Here is a 16,618-nt window from a genome sequence, read left to right on the forward strand (position 1 = left end):
TACACCTCTCTCCAAACCCCCTCCGCCCGTTCTATACCTCTCTCCAAAACCCCTCCCCCTCCGCCCCGTTCTATACCTCTCTCCAAACCCCTCCGCCCCGTGCTATACCTCTCTCCAAACCCCTCCCCCTCTTTCCCGTTCTATACCTCTCTCCAAACCCCCTCCCCCTCCGCCCCTATTCCAAAATAAGGCCAACTTCAATTTTCCGCCTTTTCCTTCAGGCTTTTGATTTCCTCCTCATTTCCAGTTGTCACTTTTAAATGAAAGCTTTTCATTGCCTTTTGGTAATGTGAACTAATTGGAGCCGGAATAAGGGGAAGGAGCGATTTTTGAAAAGTAACGCGCGTGCGCGCGCACACACACACAGAGAGAAAGACCCTTGTAAAGAGTCCCAGTCCTCCATCTTGAGAGTTGAAGACTCTTGGATATCCTAATCAAGAGAGGACAAAAGCTAGGGAGGGGAAGGAAGATGGTGATGCCTGCATAGAGCGAGAGCATAGCCCTCCACTCTGCGTGAAAGGCCTGGTTCAATGGCTGCAATCAGAATGGGGGAGGATTCACGCAGCATTTCATGGACTATCAGGGAGAGGAGGGGATGGAGGAAGTCCGGATTGTCTGCCAGTTATTAGGGCCTGGGCATGAAGGATGAGGCCTTTACAGAAATACTCTTTTCAGAGAGAGGAATATGAATGTGGGGGAATGAATGTCGGAAGCTGGGCGGAAGGAAAGAGCCTTTCAAGGGATGACACTGGGCTCTAGAAATATAGACTTCGCAGAGAACGTGACATTCGGTGAAAGAACTACTTACAATCTCAGTCTGTATTAACGTCTGTGAAGCAAAGTGCTTGATGAGCATCTGTCAAAACTGTTCTGTGTGTATTAATGTCTTGTAAGACACATCTGTTTTGACTGTGTGTGTGTGTGTGTTATCTAGGTGAGTATAGGCTGCCCGGAGAAGATGGAGCCCATTACCAAGGTGTCCCACATCCCCTCCAGCCGCTGGGCCCTGTTCTGCAGCCTGTGTCGAGAACACACAGGCACCTGCATACAGGTGAGCCACACACATTACCAGAAAACACCACTTTACTGCACCAGTACACACAATCGTATCACCAGACAGATGCATTTCTACACAACATTCTATACGCGCAGTAAGCCCCCCTTTTCATATTAGCATTTCAGTGCACCTGCGGGTGTTAAAGATGCCATGAAGGTGTGATAAGGAGTTCTTCATTTTAATTTAATTTAAGTTTCTCATTAGCAGCACATACGTGACCCACCATCTATTTTCGGTCTTAATGTTTAAAAAACAAACATGTAAATGGTGTTTTTTTTGCATTGGATAAAAGTACAGACTCAGAGCTTCAAAATGGCATATCATACACTGTAGTTAGAGGAAACATGGAAGTAATACGGTTTTAAAAGTCGATACATTTATAATCCCATTTAGGAGAAAAAAGCATTCAAACATTTTGCTGTGGCTTTCACACTTGCTCTACATGAGTCCTTGGGAAATTTAGGTTTTTAGAAACGTAACACTTTAACCAAATTCCCCAAAATGATTTTTGTTCTCACCCCTTTAGGCAAACCATTTACAGTATTAAATTGCCTGTTCTTGTATAATAAAGATAACCTTTCACATTGAACAGCTACAGTGCTGCTCTTTGTTTACGCACATGTAGCATCGTTCTGAGGCTCTAGACCCACCCATCTCTTAAAGAATTCACAATAGAACACATGCGACTGTGGCCATGTGCTGAAGCAGTGAGGTAATGCTTTAAAAAAAACAAAGAAAAGTGCTAAAGGCGGTAGCCTAAATTTAGGAAAACTTCAAACACCACAAGGTAAAAACAATATTTAGACCTAGGCCTATATCATAAGATTCTTTCAGTAACTTTGGTTCAGGTTAAGATATGAACAAACGAATCTAGCCTGAAAGCATACTGTACATTCAGAAAGTATTCATACCCCTTGACCTTTCCCACGTTTTGTTACGTTACAGCCTTATTCTAAAATGGATTAAATAAATAAAATAAGCCCTCAATCTACACACAATACCCCATAATGACAAAGTGAAAAACTGGTTTTTAGAAAGGTTTGCAAATGTATTAAAAAATAAAAAGGCATTCAGACCCTTTGATATGAGACTTGAAATTGAGCTCAGGTGCATCCTGTTTCCATTGATCATCCTTGAGATGTTTCTACAACTTGATTGGAGACCACCTGTGGTAATTCAATTAATTGGACATGATTTGGGAAGGCACACACCTGCCTATATAAGGTCCCACAGTTGACAGTGAATGTCAGAGCACAAACCAAGCCATGAGGTCGAAGGAATTGTCTGTAGAGCTGCGAGACAGGATTGTGTCTAAGCACAGATCTGGGGAAGGGTACCAAAACATTTCTGCAGCATTGAAGGTCCCCAAGAACACAGTGGCCTCCATCATTCTTAAATGGAAGAATTTTGGAACCACCAAGACTCTTCCTAGAGCTGGCCAAACTGAGCAATCGGGGGAGAAGTGCCTTGGTCAAGGAGGTGACCAAAAACCCAATGGTCACTCTCACAGAGCTCCAGAGTTCTTCTGTGGAGATGATTGTACTTCTGGAAGGTTCTCCCATCTCAGCAGCACTCTACCAATCAGGCCTTTATGGTAGATTGGCCAGACGGAAACCACTCCTCAGTAAAAGGGACATTACAGCCTGCTTGGAGTTTGCCAAAAGGAACCTAACGGACTCGGACCATGTGAAACAAGATTCTCTGGTCTGATGAAACCAAGATTCTTTGGCCTGAATGACAAGCGTCACGTCTGGAGGAAACCTGGCACCATCCCTACAGCGAAGCATGGTGGTAGCAGCAGAATGCTGTGTGGTTGTTTTTCAGCGGCAGAGACTGGGAGAGTAGTCAGGATCAAGGGAAAGATGAACGGAGCAAAGTACAAAGAGATCCTTCATGAAAACCTGCTCCAGAGTGCTCAGGACCTCAGACTGGGGCAAAGGTTCACCTTCCAAAAGGACAACAACCCTAAGCACACAGCCAAGACAATGCAGGAGTGGCTTCGGGACAAGTCTTTGAGTGTCCTTGGGTGGCCCGGCCAGAGCCCGTACTTGAACCCGATCAAACGGCTCTGGAGAGACCTGAAAATAGCTGTGCAGCGACGCTCCCCATCCAACCTGACAGAGCTTGAGAGGATCTGCAGAGAAGAATAGGAGCAACTCCCCAAATCCAGGTGTGCCAAGCTTGTGTGCCAAGCTTGTAGCGTCATACCCGAGAAGACTCAGGGCTGTAATCGCTGTCAAAGGTGCTTCAACAAAGTACAGCGTAAAGGGTCTGAATACTTATATAAATGTAATATTTCAGTTTATTTAGAATAAATTTGCAAAAAATGTTTAAAAATCAGTTTTTGCTTGGTCTTTATGGGGTATTGTGTGTAGATTGATTTTATTTTTTTCATTTGTAGAATAAGGCTGTAACGTAATGTGGAAAAAGTCAATGAGTTTGAATACTTTCAGAATGTACTGTATCTGTCCTGCCCTTTGATAGGACAAGGAGGAAGGACATCAACAGTGCACAGCAGCTGAAACCTAGTGACATCTGAGTGAAAGCTCCTTGGCCACAACAACACCAGGCTCCAGAACATTTTAAAGCTATAAAGGAGGAAAACAGACAAAAATAGACAAGACATTAAAACCTTGCATACCAGCAATAATATTCATTGACTCCCAAACAATAAGCTCGAAGTACAAAGACTCTTATGGGTTTAAACATGATTTAATTAATGCCCTACAGCTTGTTATTTCCTGTTGACTGCTACCGCTGTATTAAAATGCCCTGTGCACGCTTAATCTGCTTCCATTCCAATAATGGCAATGAAGACAACTAGCTAGATTTAGCAAAAATTTAGATTCGTAATTACCAACTGGCTAGATGTAAATGGTATTCATCTAGCTAGCCAGCGAGTTGAACATGCAAAAAAACAAACAGTAGCTAGCTATCATTTCATCGTGGCTATCTAGCTAGCCAACTTAGCATGTCCCTATAACGCAACATGCGGTTTGATTAGCTTGCTAATTGTTTTGCGTTCGCACCGCAGTGGCTATTTTCAGTAGCTAGCTAGTTAAACATGAATGACAAACTGGCAAAATGAAAATCATAATCCTCAATCAAAATTAACAGCAGAATGCAACTGGCCAGCTCAGCTAGCCATGTAAACAATGGCTCGTTGCGGGACGAAGCAAACTAGAATGGTCCCTGTATGCAACTGTCTGGCTAACTAGCTAGCCATGTAGCGAACAATATCTAGCAACGAAAACAACTTTTTGATACAATTGAGATACGTTATTATCTTGCCATTTTAATTGTAGACTATTACTGGTGTATGGATTATGATGGTTCGCGGAAGACAAATCCCCAGATGGCAAGCTGGGCCCGTTTTGACGCCAAACAGCTGAAATGGCTACACTAACTAACCACACGTGTGTGTGTATTCAATGAACTGCTGTCTGACAAATTATGAATGATGTTTTATTGCAGGATTATTGTCTTCAAATACTCACTTAAAAAAAAAGTAGCTCATCAATAATTACTTTGTCCCAAATGGCACCCTATCCCCTACATAACACACTACTTTAAGTGCACTATATATGGAATAGGGTGCCATTTGGGATGCGATGTATGGCTATGGTCCCATAACGTTGATATGTCCAGGAAGGTTACAGTGAAGCAGCAGAGCTCGTACTGTATCTTTATCCACCAGACTGTGTGATATATTTGGACCGAAAATAACTACTTCCATTTAATGTTTAGCAGACTGACAATGGGAGTCAGTGTGGGGAGCTGGTATTGAGGGCATAACCAAGCAGCAGGGTAAAGAGATGAGGAATAGTGGTTTCCAGTTCTGGCTTATCTCTCTCGCCTCATCATGGCAGACAAAGCCGTATGGGCTCTCAACCCTCAGGAGGGAGACAGCCACTGAGACAAGTGGAAGACTCTACTGTGATGAAGAGGGAAAGCATGGAAAGGGAGAGTCAGAGCCACAAGTTCTCTGCTTCAGTGATGGGAGTGCGTTGGGCCTCTGGAGAACAGCGAGGGAGAGGGAGGGATAAAGAGAGAGAATGGGCACAGGAGAGGGCCAGAGTGACAAGTGGGCTGTGATATCTTCTGTGAGTTGGGCCTCTGTAGACAGAGCGAAAGAAAGGGAAAGAGGGAGGGAGGAGAGCCAGTTCCCAGGCAGCCACAGGGACACCCTGGCTTTGTCCCACATGGCACCCTATTCCCTACATAGTGCAGTACTTTATCAGAGCCGTATGGGTGTCCCTGTGGGCCCCGGTCAAAAGTAGTGCACTAGATAGGGACTAGGGTACCGTTCGGGACGCAGACCCTGAGCTGAGCAGGCCTGTCATTGTCATCCCAGGCCCTTAGAGAATGTGGGCCTCTTGTTCTGCTGCTCTCTGATGGCATGGAAAACACTGCTATAACCCATCCTCCCCTCGTCCCCACATGAGACCTCTCCCAGAGGCAGTCTTTGGTGAGGTCTGAAATGGATAGGCCTGAGGAAAGGCAACAACAGAGGTTTGATTTTTAGACTGCGGTTGTAATGTAGGGAGGCACGGACAGATCTGGGTTCCCTTGTTGTTCTCTGTGGCTTCTGATACTTATAGGAACCAAGATTTGATGTTGATCGTGTTGCCCACAGGCCAGGAGATAGCGGAGCTCCTGTTTGTCTGGGGTAGACAGTATAGAGGCAGGCCGGGGAAATTTAGCTGAACACTAATTTCTCTGAAAACTATCTCTGTCACACATATTTCTCTTTGTGGTGGCAGAGGAAGGAGTTGTGACAGTATTGCGAAGCAGTCATTACCATGTTTGTGTGAAGACGACATCGTCAGAGACAAACTATTGTTTCCCCTACAGATTGCGGGACTGTGTACCCGTCTTCTGTATGCGTGTTTAACAACTCTGAAGCGGTGTTTGACGTGACACTCCTATTGAAACGTATCTTTCTTTTACTCCCTTGTGCTTCCTCTCCTCCTCACCTCCCTCCCTCCCTCCCCAGTGCTCCATGCCGTCCTGCATTGTGGCCTTCCATGTGACCTGCGCCTTTGACCATGGCCTTGAGATGCGCACCATCCTGGCAGAGAACGATGAAGTGCGCTTCAAATCCTACTGCCTGGAGCACAGTAGCACTACCGCCCCCGGCAACAGTAACAACGCCATGGCCGGCAACAGTAACCACACCAACAGCGCTGGTGCCAGCAGCAAACCAGACTGGGCTGGACACGGCAACGACCACAGAGCCTCCGTAACTGCGCCGGACCACCACCAAGCGACCAGCGAGCGGCCGCCGGCAGAGCGTCCAGACCGGGACCAGATAGAGCGGGAGAAGGCTAGCCAGCGCAAACAGAAGCTACAGGAGCTGGAGGACGAGTTCTACCGCCTGGTGGACCCCAAAGACGTGGCGGAGAGCCTGGGCCTGCCGGACGCCCACGTGGATTTTCTGTACCAGTTCTGGAAGCTGAGGAGGAAGTCCAACTTCAACCGTCCTCTGGTGACGTTGAAGAGAGACGAGGTCGATAACCTGGCGCAGCAGGAGCAGGACGTGCTGTACCGACGCCTCAAACTGTTCACACACCTACGCCAGGACCTAGAGAGGGTGAGTGGCTGGCACAGGGAAGGTGGGGACAATGTGTGCGTAATGTGAGTGTGTGTGTGTGTCGTTTGTTGTTATAATGACATGTATGTGCGTTGGTCTGTCTGTCTGTCCAGCTATATGGCTTACACAATCCTGCGTCATCCATTGGGCAGATGGTGAAAGGGATACATTTGCAATGTAGTCATTTAGCAGACAATCTTATACAGAGCAACTTACAGTTGTGCGTCCATCTTAGGATAGCTAGGTGAGACAACCACTTGTCACAGTTATAGTAAGTCCATTTTTCCTCAGTAAAATAGCAATCAGCAAAGTCTGCTTGTAATAAAAACAATATTTTCCGTAGAGATACTTTACGTCTGTAGTCTGTTAGGCTTTCTGAATGATGTTTCAGTAACACTCACACCAACTCTGTCCATAATGTAGTTTGACTGAGACCAGGGGTAGCCTGCCCTGTACTATCTGCTCAGGATGCCCCGTGCAGCCTCCCAGAGGAAAACAATCAGGGGCTACGTCAGGCAAGGCTCCAGTAAAGTATGTTGTATAGAGTGGAGAGAGGTAGGCAGCTAACTAAGTCCAAATGGCCGATTTAATTACCAGGATGGAGAGGGAGGCTGAGCAGAGCAGACAGACTCAGTGGTCCCCTGAGACACAAACGGGCACATACAACCGTACACATACAACCTCGCGCGCACACACAGACACACCACAAACGCACGCACATACACACACACCGCGCGCACACACAGACACACCACAAACGCACGCACATACACACACACACGCGCGCACACCCTCTGTGGTAAAGGCCCACTAATAACCTCAAACGGCAGATCGATGTGTCCAGAGCTCCTCTTTCATTTGGGCCCGCCACTTAGCCACGGGGCCTTTAGATTAAGTGATGTCCGTGTTTGTCACGCAGTTGCTGCCGATCCCATTTCCCTTCTATAGACCTCCCTCCTGAGTCCTGCCACTGCAGGAACATGCGTGGGCCGGGTCTTATCGGGTTATCGCAGCTCTCTATGTGCTGCAATACACAACGCTGTCAATGTGCTTGAGTCCCCCCACGCCACAGTACAGAGAATAACAAAAACATGTGAAGGTACTATTTTATTTATCCATTAGTCTTAATTGAGTGGTTTTGGTGGTTATAATTAAGTTCGGGGACAAGGGTCGGGTCCAAAGGGGAATTGTGCGGGTGGCTCTGTCAGGGGAGGGTTAACAGGCTATTGGAAATACATTTCTATCCTCTTAACCTGAATCATTGGAGTAGTGGAGGATTGGGTTTCTGGGTTGCAATCCCAATTGGAACTCCTATTCCCTTAATCATGAACTACTTTTGATTGACCGTATGAGCCCTGGTCAAAAGTAGTGCACTATCAAGGGAATTGGATGCCATTTGGTATTCTTCCCTGCTGCTGCTAATTGGACGGCCACCCCCTCCACCTGTTCTCTATCCCCTGATCACCCTGTTTGTTGTCCCCCACGATGAAATCGGTGAGAAGACTGTGGATCTGTTTCCGTACGCTTATACGTTAGTCACAAGCGATATCTCAGACTGCACTGGCTCGATTTTGACGAAGCTTGGGTGAATGACGCGTCTTGCCATATGCAGCCTCAGCACTCGGCAGTCCCGTTCTGTGAACTTGTGTGGCCTACCACTTCACGGCTGAGCCGTTGTTGCTCCTAGACGTTTCCTTTTCTCCATCACAGCACTTAGTTGACTGGGGCAGCTTTCGCAGGACAAATATTTGATGCCCTGACTTGTTGGAAAGATGGCGTCCTATGACGTTGCCAGGTTGAAAGTCGCTGAGCTCTTCATTAAGACCATTGTACCGCCAATGTTTGTCTATGGAGATTGCATGGCTGTGTGCTTGATTTATACACCTGTCATCAGTGGGTGTGGCTGAAATAGCCGAATCCACTAATTTTAAGGGGTGTCCACATACTTTTTTGTAGACAAAGGTCTCTCAACACAATATTTTCCAGGCAAGTACCTTAAACAACATGGCCGCTATTGTCAAATAAACATTCACGTGGGCATGGTCTTGCACATAAATGCATATAAATCAGTCAAGGTTATTATTTTGGTATACATGATGAAAACACTGTCAAGACTCCATGAACATTCATATCGACCATACAGTGGCGCTATTACAAACTCATGTTTATATCTCTTGATCTGTTTGACTCAGAGTAACGAAATTTGGCACACATGCTCAGGGATATGAGTATTTAACCCACACAATATCCCAGACACAACTCGCCCAATGTTGATGAAACTTGGGTGAATGGTACGTCTTGCCATATAGATCTGACATTTGCAAAATGACACTGATTGGCCCAAGGGGGGCGCTGCGTCATTCGTGGGGGGGGGGTGGTGACATGTTGACAGTTACCTTGTTTTAACAGTGGTGGCTTGAGGGCTGGTGCTGGGGAAGGCCGAGTTAATAATACACCCCTCAGCAAGAGACGATGGTTGAGCTGAGCAGGGAGTAGGAAGTGTTTAAGTAGACAGGTTTCCTCCCTGCCTTCCCAGTGGCGTGGCAGCCAGGCGGACGCTTGGCAAGGAGCTCTTTTTTTAATTTGCCACGCTCACTGGTTAAATGAGCCAGCCAAGGAGAGGTGAGAGTTGAGTGACTTCAGGGGCTGTGATTTCTGTGTTTGCTGTCTGGATTAAACAGCCATGCTGTTACTACTGCTGAGTGATCCTCCAGGCAGGTTCATTGATTCTGTAAGCACAAGAATTCGAACATTCAGAGCATTGTGTCTTGATAATGAGCTGATTTTTAAATAGAGATTAAAAGGTGTTTTCAGGTGAATGCGGAGCTGTCTACCTTAGTGTTCAGTTCTCCCATAGTGAAATATCTGATGTAGGCCTAGTACTTAGTGTAATAGGCCAGATTTAATCAAATTTGCCGAGCGATATTTAGGCTATGTTGTGTATTTCTTAGTCAGCTAACTAGTCTGCACTCACGTCTTCGTATACCTAGTTCCAATTCATTTGAACGTAGGTAAAAATTATATGAATTTAATTGAGCCCTTCAGTCCTATATTGTGCTTTTTGGTTGCTGTTATCACCAACTGAATTTTGCTCTGTCCGGACTACCAGATGTTGTCTGCCCACTGACTCAACATGGCACTTGTACCTATTACCTTATGGTGCATCTGGGACGGCAGGTAGCCTAGTGGTTAGAGCGTTAGGCACTGGCCCGAAAGGTTGCTGGATCGAATCCCCGAGCTGACAAGGTAAAAAATCTGTCGTTCTGCCCGAGCAAGGCAGTTAACCCACTGTTCCCCGGGCCCTGAGCAAAGCAGTTAACTCACTGTTCCCCGGGCCCTGAGCAAGGCAGTTAACCCACTGTTCCCCAGGCCCTGAGCAAGGCAGTTAACCCACTGTTCCCCGGGCCCTGAGCAAGGCAGTTAACCCACTGTTCCCCAGGCCCTGAGCAAGGCAGTTAACTCACTGTTCCCCGGGCCCTGAGCAAGGCAGTTAACCCACTGTTCCCCGGTCCCTGAGCAAGGCAGTTAACCCACTGTTCCCCGGGCGCCAAAGACGTGGATGTTGATTAAGGCAGACCCCTGCACCTCTCTGATTCAGAGGGGTTGGGTTAAATGCGGAAGACAGTTGAATGCATTCAGTTGTACAACTGACTAAGTATCCCCTTTCCTGTTCCTTTCCTTCCCCATAGGGGCACTTCACAGTGGGTTCCTATAGAGTAGATTGCCTGTGGACAGGTGTTTGTCCCCTTCGATCAAAGAAGTATGAATTGTGACTGCGAGTTAAAGGAAAATTCCACCCAATAACGATTTGTTTCATTAGTCCATTGTTGACATAGTCCCAAAGTGTTTTGCTTGTCAGCAATCAAGTTTAAGATGCCTCACTTTAACAATACAGAAATCATTCCCATATGATGCATTTTGATTAATATGATGCAAAATGCGACTTCTGTGTTTTTAAAGTTGGTTATCTTGAAAACGTGATTGCTGACAAGCAAAACATTTTGGGACTATGTCAACAATGGACTAATAAAACAAATACCGAAAGATAGATTTTGGGTGGAATTTTCCTTTTTAAGGGCTAATTAGCACATTTCTGGTCTGTTTCTGTCATGTTACACTCCCACAATATGTTATGAAAGGGACCACTCATTCGTTAGCAACGTGCATAGCAACAAGACCCGCTGGAGACAGAGCAGTAGAAAAGAACATCAACGTGAACACCCGTTTTTATAGATTGATGTCTGTCTCTAGTGATGAGGATGTATTTCATTTAGCACCTACACTTAGAACAGCCTCAATTTGTTGGGGTATGGACTACAAGGTATCAAGCGTTACACGGGGATGCTGGCCATCGTTGACACCAATGCTTCCTACAGTTCTGTCAAGTTGGCTGGATGTCCTTTGGGTGGTGGACCATTCTTGATAAACAAGGGAAATTGTTGAGCGTGAAAACCCCAGCAGCGTTGCAGTTCTTGACACTCAAGCCGGGGCACCTACTGCCATACCCTGTTCAAAGGCACTTAAATATTTTGTCTTGCCCATTTACCCTCTGAATGGCACACATACACAATCCATGTCTCAATTGTGTCAAGGCCAGGGCTCTGGCAGTCATGAAACTTGGTCAGCCGGTCATTGTCAAGCAAATAACTGTCGGTCTCACGGTAATTTACTGTTAATTAACATGAACAAATGTAGCATCTCCTTGCTTCCACGCATAGCCTACAAGCCACGTCTACATTTGAAAAAGTCTAATAAATCCATGTAATATAGCCTACACCTAATTTTAGCCTATAGCCTAAATCCATTGTGTATTTTGGACAGGTCTAAAGAAGCATGATATGAAGAAAATGTAGTCTATTTCAGAAGAACAGAATTGCATACTCTGAGTTGTCTTTATGTTAGGCCCTGATATGGCCATGCCATATTGCTGTTGTCTACACATGTTTATTTAGCAGAAAACATTTGCTTAGAATTCAATGGCATTATTTTTATTATTTTATAGACAAAATTGAACATAGCTTAATTAAATGGCAAGGTTATTTTCTCCAGAAGATTTCAAAGGAAGTGCACACATGTGGCTATTCTGTGTTGAGTGTTTGACAAAGAAACTGGTCCTCCTATATGCTTAATTTAGCATTATTTATGCAACTTTAGTTGTGATACAAACTTGCATGAAAGTCATGAGCTCTGCTTTGTTTCTTGTGCAAGCCGCACGCACACACTTCATCAGTCTCTCATTCACAATTTAACAAGCACTTGATAATATTACCATCAGGCCTCAAATTTCCCGCTGGCATCCCCCTTGTGTGGCTGTATTGCACCCTAAAAATCCATTCCTTTTGCGGCGAAAGTCGCCGTTGTGCCCTTGGGCTGAATATAATCATTATAATTCGCTTCTCCCGGCTGCCGTGCTCCGAAGCACCTCTCACTCACATAGATCTCTCAGATATCTCAATTCTTATTAGCCAATGCTAGTCATGTGATCGGGTCCTTCTCACAGGCATTTCAGCTTAGAAGTAGGCCAGAAGTATATAAAGACAGACACATCGGGGATGCAACCGTGTGCTTCCCTCTTATTGAATTCCAAGGCGCATATTAAAAACGTTAGAACTGTTCACATTTAGCCTACTTTTTGACAACTCTAGTCGAGGCTTAAAAATCCTTCTTTAACACGACAACCGCTGGGCCTCGATGGACTGCAACATTCTGAATCCCCCCTACAAACTAATGAGCAGTCATTCTGACTGCAACATTCTGAATCCCCCCTACAAACGAATGAGCAGTCATTCTGACTGCAACATTCTGAATCCCCCCTACAAACGAATGAGCAGTCATTCTGACTGCAACATTCTAACCGTGTAATTGATATATTTAATATATGCTGTTGCAAAACTAATAATTTGTTTGTCTTTCTGAAGGCCTTGGGTAACATTAGAATACGATTTGTATTTTATTTCAAATAACACAATAGCACTTTTAGTAACAGCCTTATTCTGAAATGGATGAAATAAAACAAATGTGTCTTCAATCTACACACACTACCCATAATGACAAAGCAAAAACAGGTTTAGACATTTTGGCATATGTACAGTATTACAAATAAACTGAAATACCTTAGGGGTGGCAGCGTAGCCTAGTGGTTAGAGCGTTGGACTAGTAACCGGAAGGTTGCGAGTTCAAACCCCCGAGCTGACAAGGTACAAATCTGTCGTACTGCCCCTGAACAGGCAGTTAACCCACTGTTCCCAGGCCGTCATTGAAAATAAGAATATGTTCTTAACTGACTTGCCTGGTTAAATAAAGGTAAAATTATTATAATTTTTTTTTTACATACAGTTGAAGTCAGAAGTTTACATACACCTTAGCCAAATACATTTAAACTCTGTTTTTCACAGTTCCTGACATTTAATCCTAGTAAAAATTCCCTGTTTTAGGTCAGTTAGGATCACCACTTTATTTTAAGAATGTGAAATGTCAGAATTATAGTAGTTATTTATTTCAGCTTTTATTTCTTCCATCACATTCCCAGTGGGTCAGAAGTTTACATACACTCAATTAGTATTTGGTAGCATTGCTTTTAAATTGTTTAATTTGTGTCAAATGTTTTGGGTAGCCTTCCACAAGTTTCCCACAATAAGTTGGGTGAATTTTGGCCCATTCCTCCTGATAGACCTGGTGTAACTGAGTTAGGTTTTATAGGCCTCCTTGCTGGGCTTTGTGATGGCCACTCCAATACATTGACTTTGTTGTCCTTAAGCCATTTTGCCACAGCGTTGGAAGTATGCTTGGGGTCATTGTCCATTTGGAAGACCCGTTTGCAGGAAGCTTTAAATTCCTGACTGATTGAGATGTTGGTTCAATATATCCACATTTTCCTCCCTCATGATGCCATCTATTTTTAAGTGCACCAGTCCCTCCTCCAGCAAAGCAACCCCACAACATGATGCTGCCATCCCTGTGCTTCACGTTTGGGATGGTGTTCACCGGCTTGCAAGCCTCCCCCCTTTTCCTCCAAACATAACGATGGTCATTATTGCCAAACAGTTCTATTTTGTTTCATCAGACCAGAGGACATTTCCCCCAAAAAGTACGAGCTTTGTCTCCATGTGCAGTTGCAAACCGTAGTCTGGCTTTTTTTATGGCGGTTTTGGCACAGTGGCTTTTTCCTTGCTGAGCGGCCTTTCAGGTTATGTCGATATTGGACTCGTTTTACTGTGGATATAGATACTTTTGTACCCGTTTCCTCCAGCATCTTCACAAGGTCCTTTGCTGTTGTTTTGGGATTGATTTGCACTTTTCACATCAAAGTACGTTCATCTCTAGGAAACAGAACGCGTCTCCTTCCTGAGCGGTATGATGGCTGCGTGGTCCCATGGTGGTTATACTTGTGTACTATTGTTTGTACAGATGAATGTGGTACATTCAGGTGTTTGTAAATTGCTCCCAGGGAATGACCCAGGGCATGTGGAGGTCTACAATGGTTTTTCTGAGGTCTTGATTTCTTTAAATTTTTCCCGTGATGTCAAGCAAAGAGGCACCAAGTTTGAAGGTAGGCCTTGAAATACATCCACAGTTACACCTCCAATTGACATCATTTGAGTCAATCGGAGGTGTAACTGTGGATGTATTTCAAGGCCTACCTTCAAACTCGGTGCCTCTTTGCCTGACATCACGGGAAAATTTTAAAGAAAACTAGAAACTTTAGAAACTTCTAAAGCCATGACATAATTTCCTGGAATTTGTAAATTTATTACCCACTGGAATTGTGATACAGTGAATTATAAGTGAAATAATCTGTCTGTAAACAATTGTTGGAGAAATGACTTGTCATGCACAAAGTAGATGTCCTATTCGACTTTCCACAGATTTCTTGTTAACAAACTAGTTTTGGCGCGGTTGAAAAAACACGTTTTAATGACTCCAACCTAAGTGTATGTAAACTTCCGACTTCAACTGTAAGTATTCAGACCCTTTGCATTGAGACTCGAATTTGAGCTCAGATGCATCCGGTCTCCATTGATAATCCTTTGTTTTTACAACTTGAACTCCACCTGTGGTAAATTCGATTGATTGGGCACGATTTGGGAAGGCACAAACTGATCTATTTAAGGTCCCACAGTTGACAGTGCATGTCGGAGAGAAAAAAACAAACGATGATGTCGAATGATTTGTCTGTAGACAGGATTGTGTCGTGGCATACAGTGGGGAGAACAAGTATTTGAAACATTTACATTTACATTTAAGTCATTTAGCAGACGCTCTTATCCAGAGCGACTTACAAATTGGTGCTTTCACCTTATGACATCCAGTGGAACAGCCACTTTACAATAGTGCATCTAGGTCTTTTAAGGGGGGTGAGAAGGATTACTTTATCCTATCCTAGGTATTCCTTAAAGAGGTGGGGTTTCAGGTGTCTCCGGAAGGTGGTGATTGACTCCGCTGTCCTGGCGTCGTGAGGGAGTTTGTTCCACCATTGGGGGGCCAGAGCAGCGAACAGTTTTGACTGGGCTGAGCGGGAACTGTACTTCCTCAGTGGTAGGGAGGCGAGCAGGCCAGAGGTGGATGAACGCAGTGCCCTTGTTTGGGTGTAGGGCCTGATCAGAGCCTGGAGGTACTGAGGTGCCGTTCCCCTCACAGCTCCGTAGGCAAGCACCATGGTCTTGTAGCGGATGCGAGCTTCAACTGGAAGCCAGTGGAGAGAGCGGAGGAGCGGGGTGACGTGAGAGAACTTGGGAAGGTTGAACACCAGACGGGCTGCGGCGTTCTGGATGAGTTGTAGGGGTTTAATGGCACAGGCAGGGAGCCCAGCCAACAGCGAGTTGCAGTAATCCAGACGGGAGATGACAAGTGCCTGGATTAGGACCTGCGCCGCTTCCTGTGTGAGGCAGGGTCGTACTCTGCGGATGTTGTAGAGCATGAACCTACAGGAACGGGCCACCGCCTTGATGTTATTTGAGAACGACAGGGTGTTGTCCAGGATCACGCCAAGGTTCTTAGCGCTCTGGGACGAGGACACAATGGAGTTGTCAACCGTGATGGCGAGATCATGGAACGGGCAGTCCTTCCCCGGGAGGAAGAGCAGCTCCGTCTTGCCGAGGTTCAGCTTGAGGTGATGATCCGTCATCCACACTGATATGTCTGCCAGACATGCAGAGATGCGATTCGCCACCTGGTCGTCAGAAGGGGGAAACACTGCCAATTTTGCAGGTTTTCCTACTTACAAAGCATGTAGAGGTCTGTAATTTTTATCATAGGTACACTTCAACTGTGAGAGACGGAATCTACAACAAAAATCCCCAAAATCACATTGTATGATTTTTAAGTAAATCATTTGCATTTTATTGCATGACATAAGTATTTGATCACCTACCAATCAGTAAGAATTCCGGCTCTCACAGACCTGTTAGTTTTTCTTTAAGAAGCCCTCCTGTTCTCCACTCATTACATGTATTAACTGCACCTGTTTGAACCCGACACCTGTCCACAGACTCCAATCTCTCCACAATGGCCAAGACCAGAGAGCTGTGTAAGGACATCAGAAATAAAATTGTAGACCTGCATAAGGCTGGGATGGGCTACAGGACAATAGGCAAGCAGCTTGGTGAGAAGGCAACAACTGTTGGTGCAATTATTAGAAAATGGAAGAAGTTCAAGATGACGGTCAATCACCCTCGGTCTGGGGCTCCATGCAAGATCTCACCTCGTGGGGCATCAATGATCATGAGGAAGGTGAGGGATCAGGCCAGAACTAAACGGCAGGACCTGGTCAATGACCTGAAGAGAGCTGGGACCACAGTCTCAAAAGAAAACCATTAGTAACACACTACGCCGTCATGGATTAAAATCTTGCAGCGTACGCAAGGTCCCCCTGCTCAAGCCAGCGCATGTCCAGGCCTGTCTGAAGTTTGCCAATCTGGATGATCCAGAGGAGGAATGGGAGAAGGTCATGTGGTCTAATGAGACAAAAA

The 16,618-nt window shown here is 45.3% G+C and overlaps 1 protein-coding gene across 1 annotated transcript in view; it reads left to right on the top strand.

The window, feature by feature from the left end:
* jade2 (jade family PHD finger 2) overlaps nt 1-16,618 on the top strand; it is a 149,493-nt gene that overhangs the window by 86,468 nt on the left and 46,407 nt on the right. Inside the window, exons 8-9 of the mRNA XM_029627126.2 lie at nt 935-1,051; nt 6,054-6,650. Of these exons, the coding sequence (XP_029482986.1) occupies nt 935-1,051; nt 6,054-6,650 (714 nt within the window). The remainder of the gene's footprint in view (nt 1-934; nt 1,052-6,053; nt 6,651-16,618) is intronic.

This window comes from Oncorhynchus nerka, linkage group LG22 (genome assembly GCF_034236695.1).
Source record: "Oncorhynchus nerka isolate Pitt River linkage group LG22, Oner_Uvic_2.0, whole genome shotgun sequence".
Taxonomy (NCBI): domain Eukaryota; kingdom Metazoa; phylum Chordata; class Actinopteri; order Salmoniformes; family Salmonidae; genus Oncorhynchus; species Oncorhynchus nerka.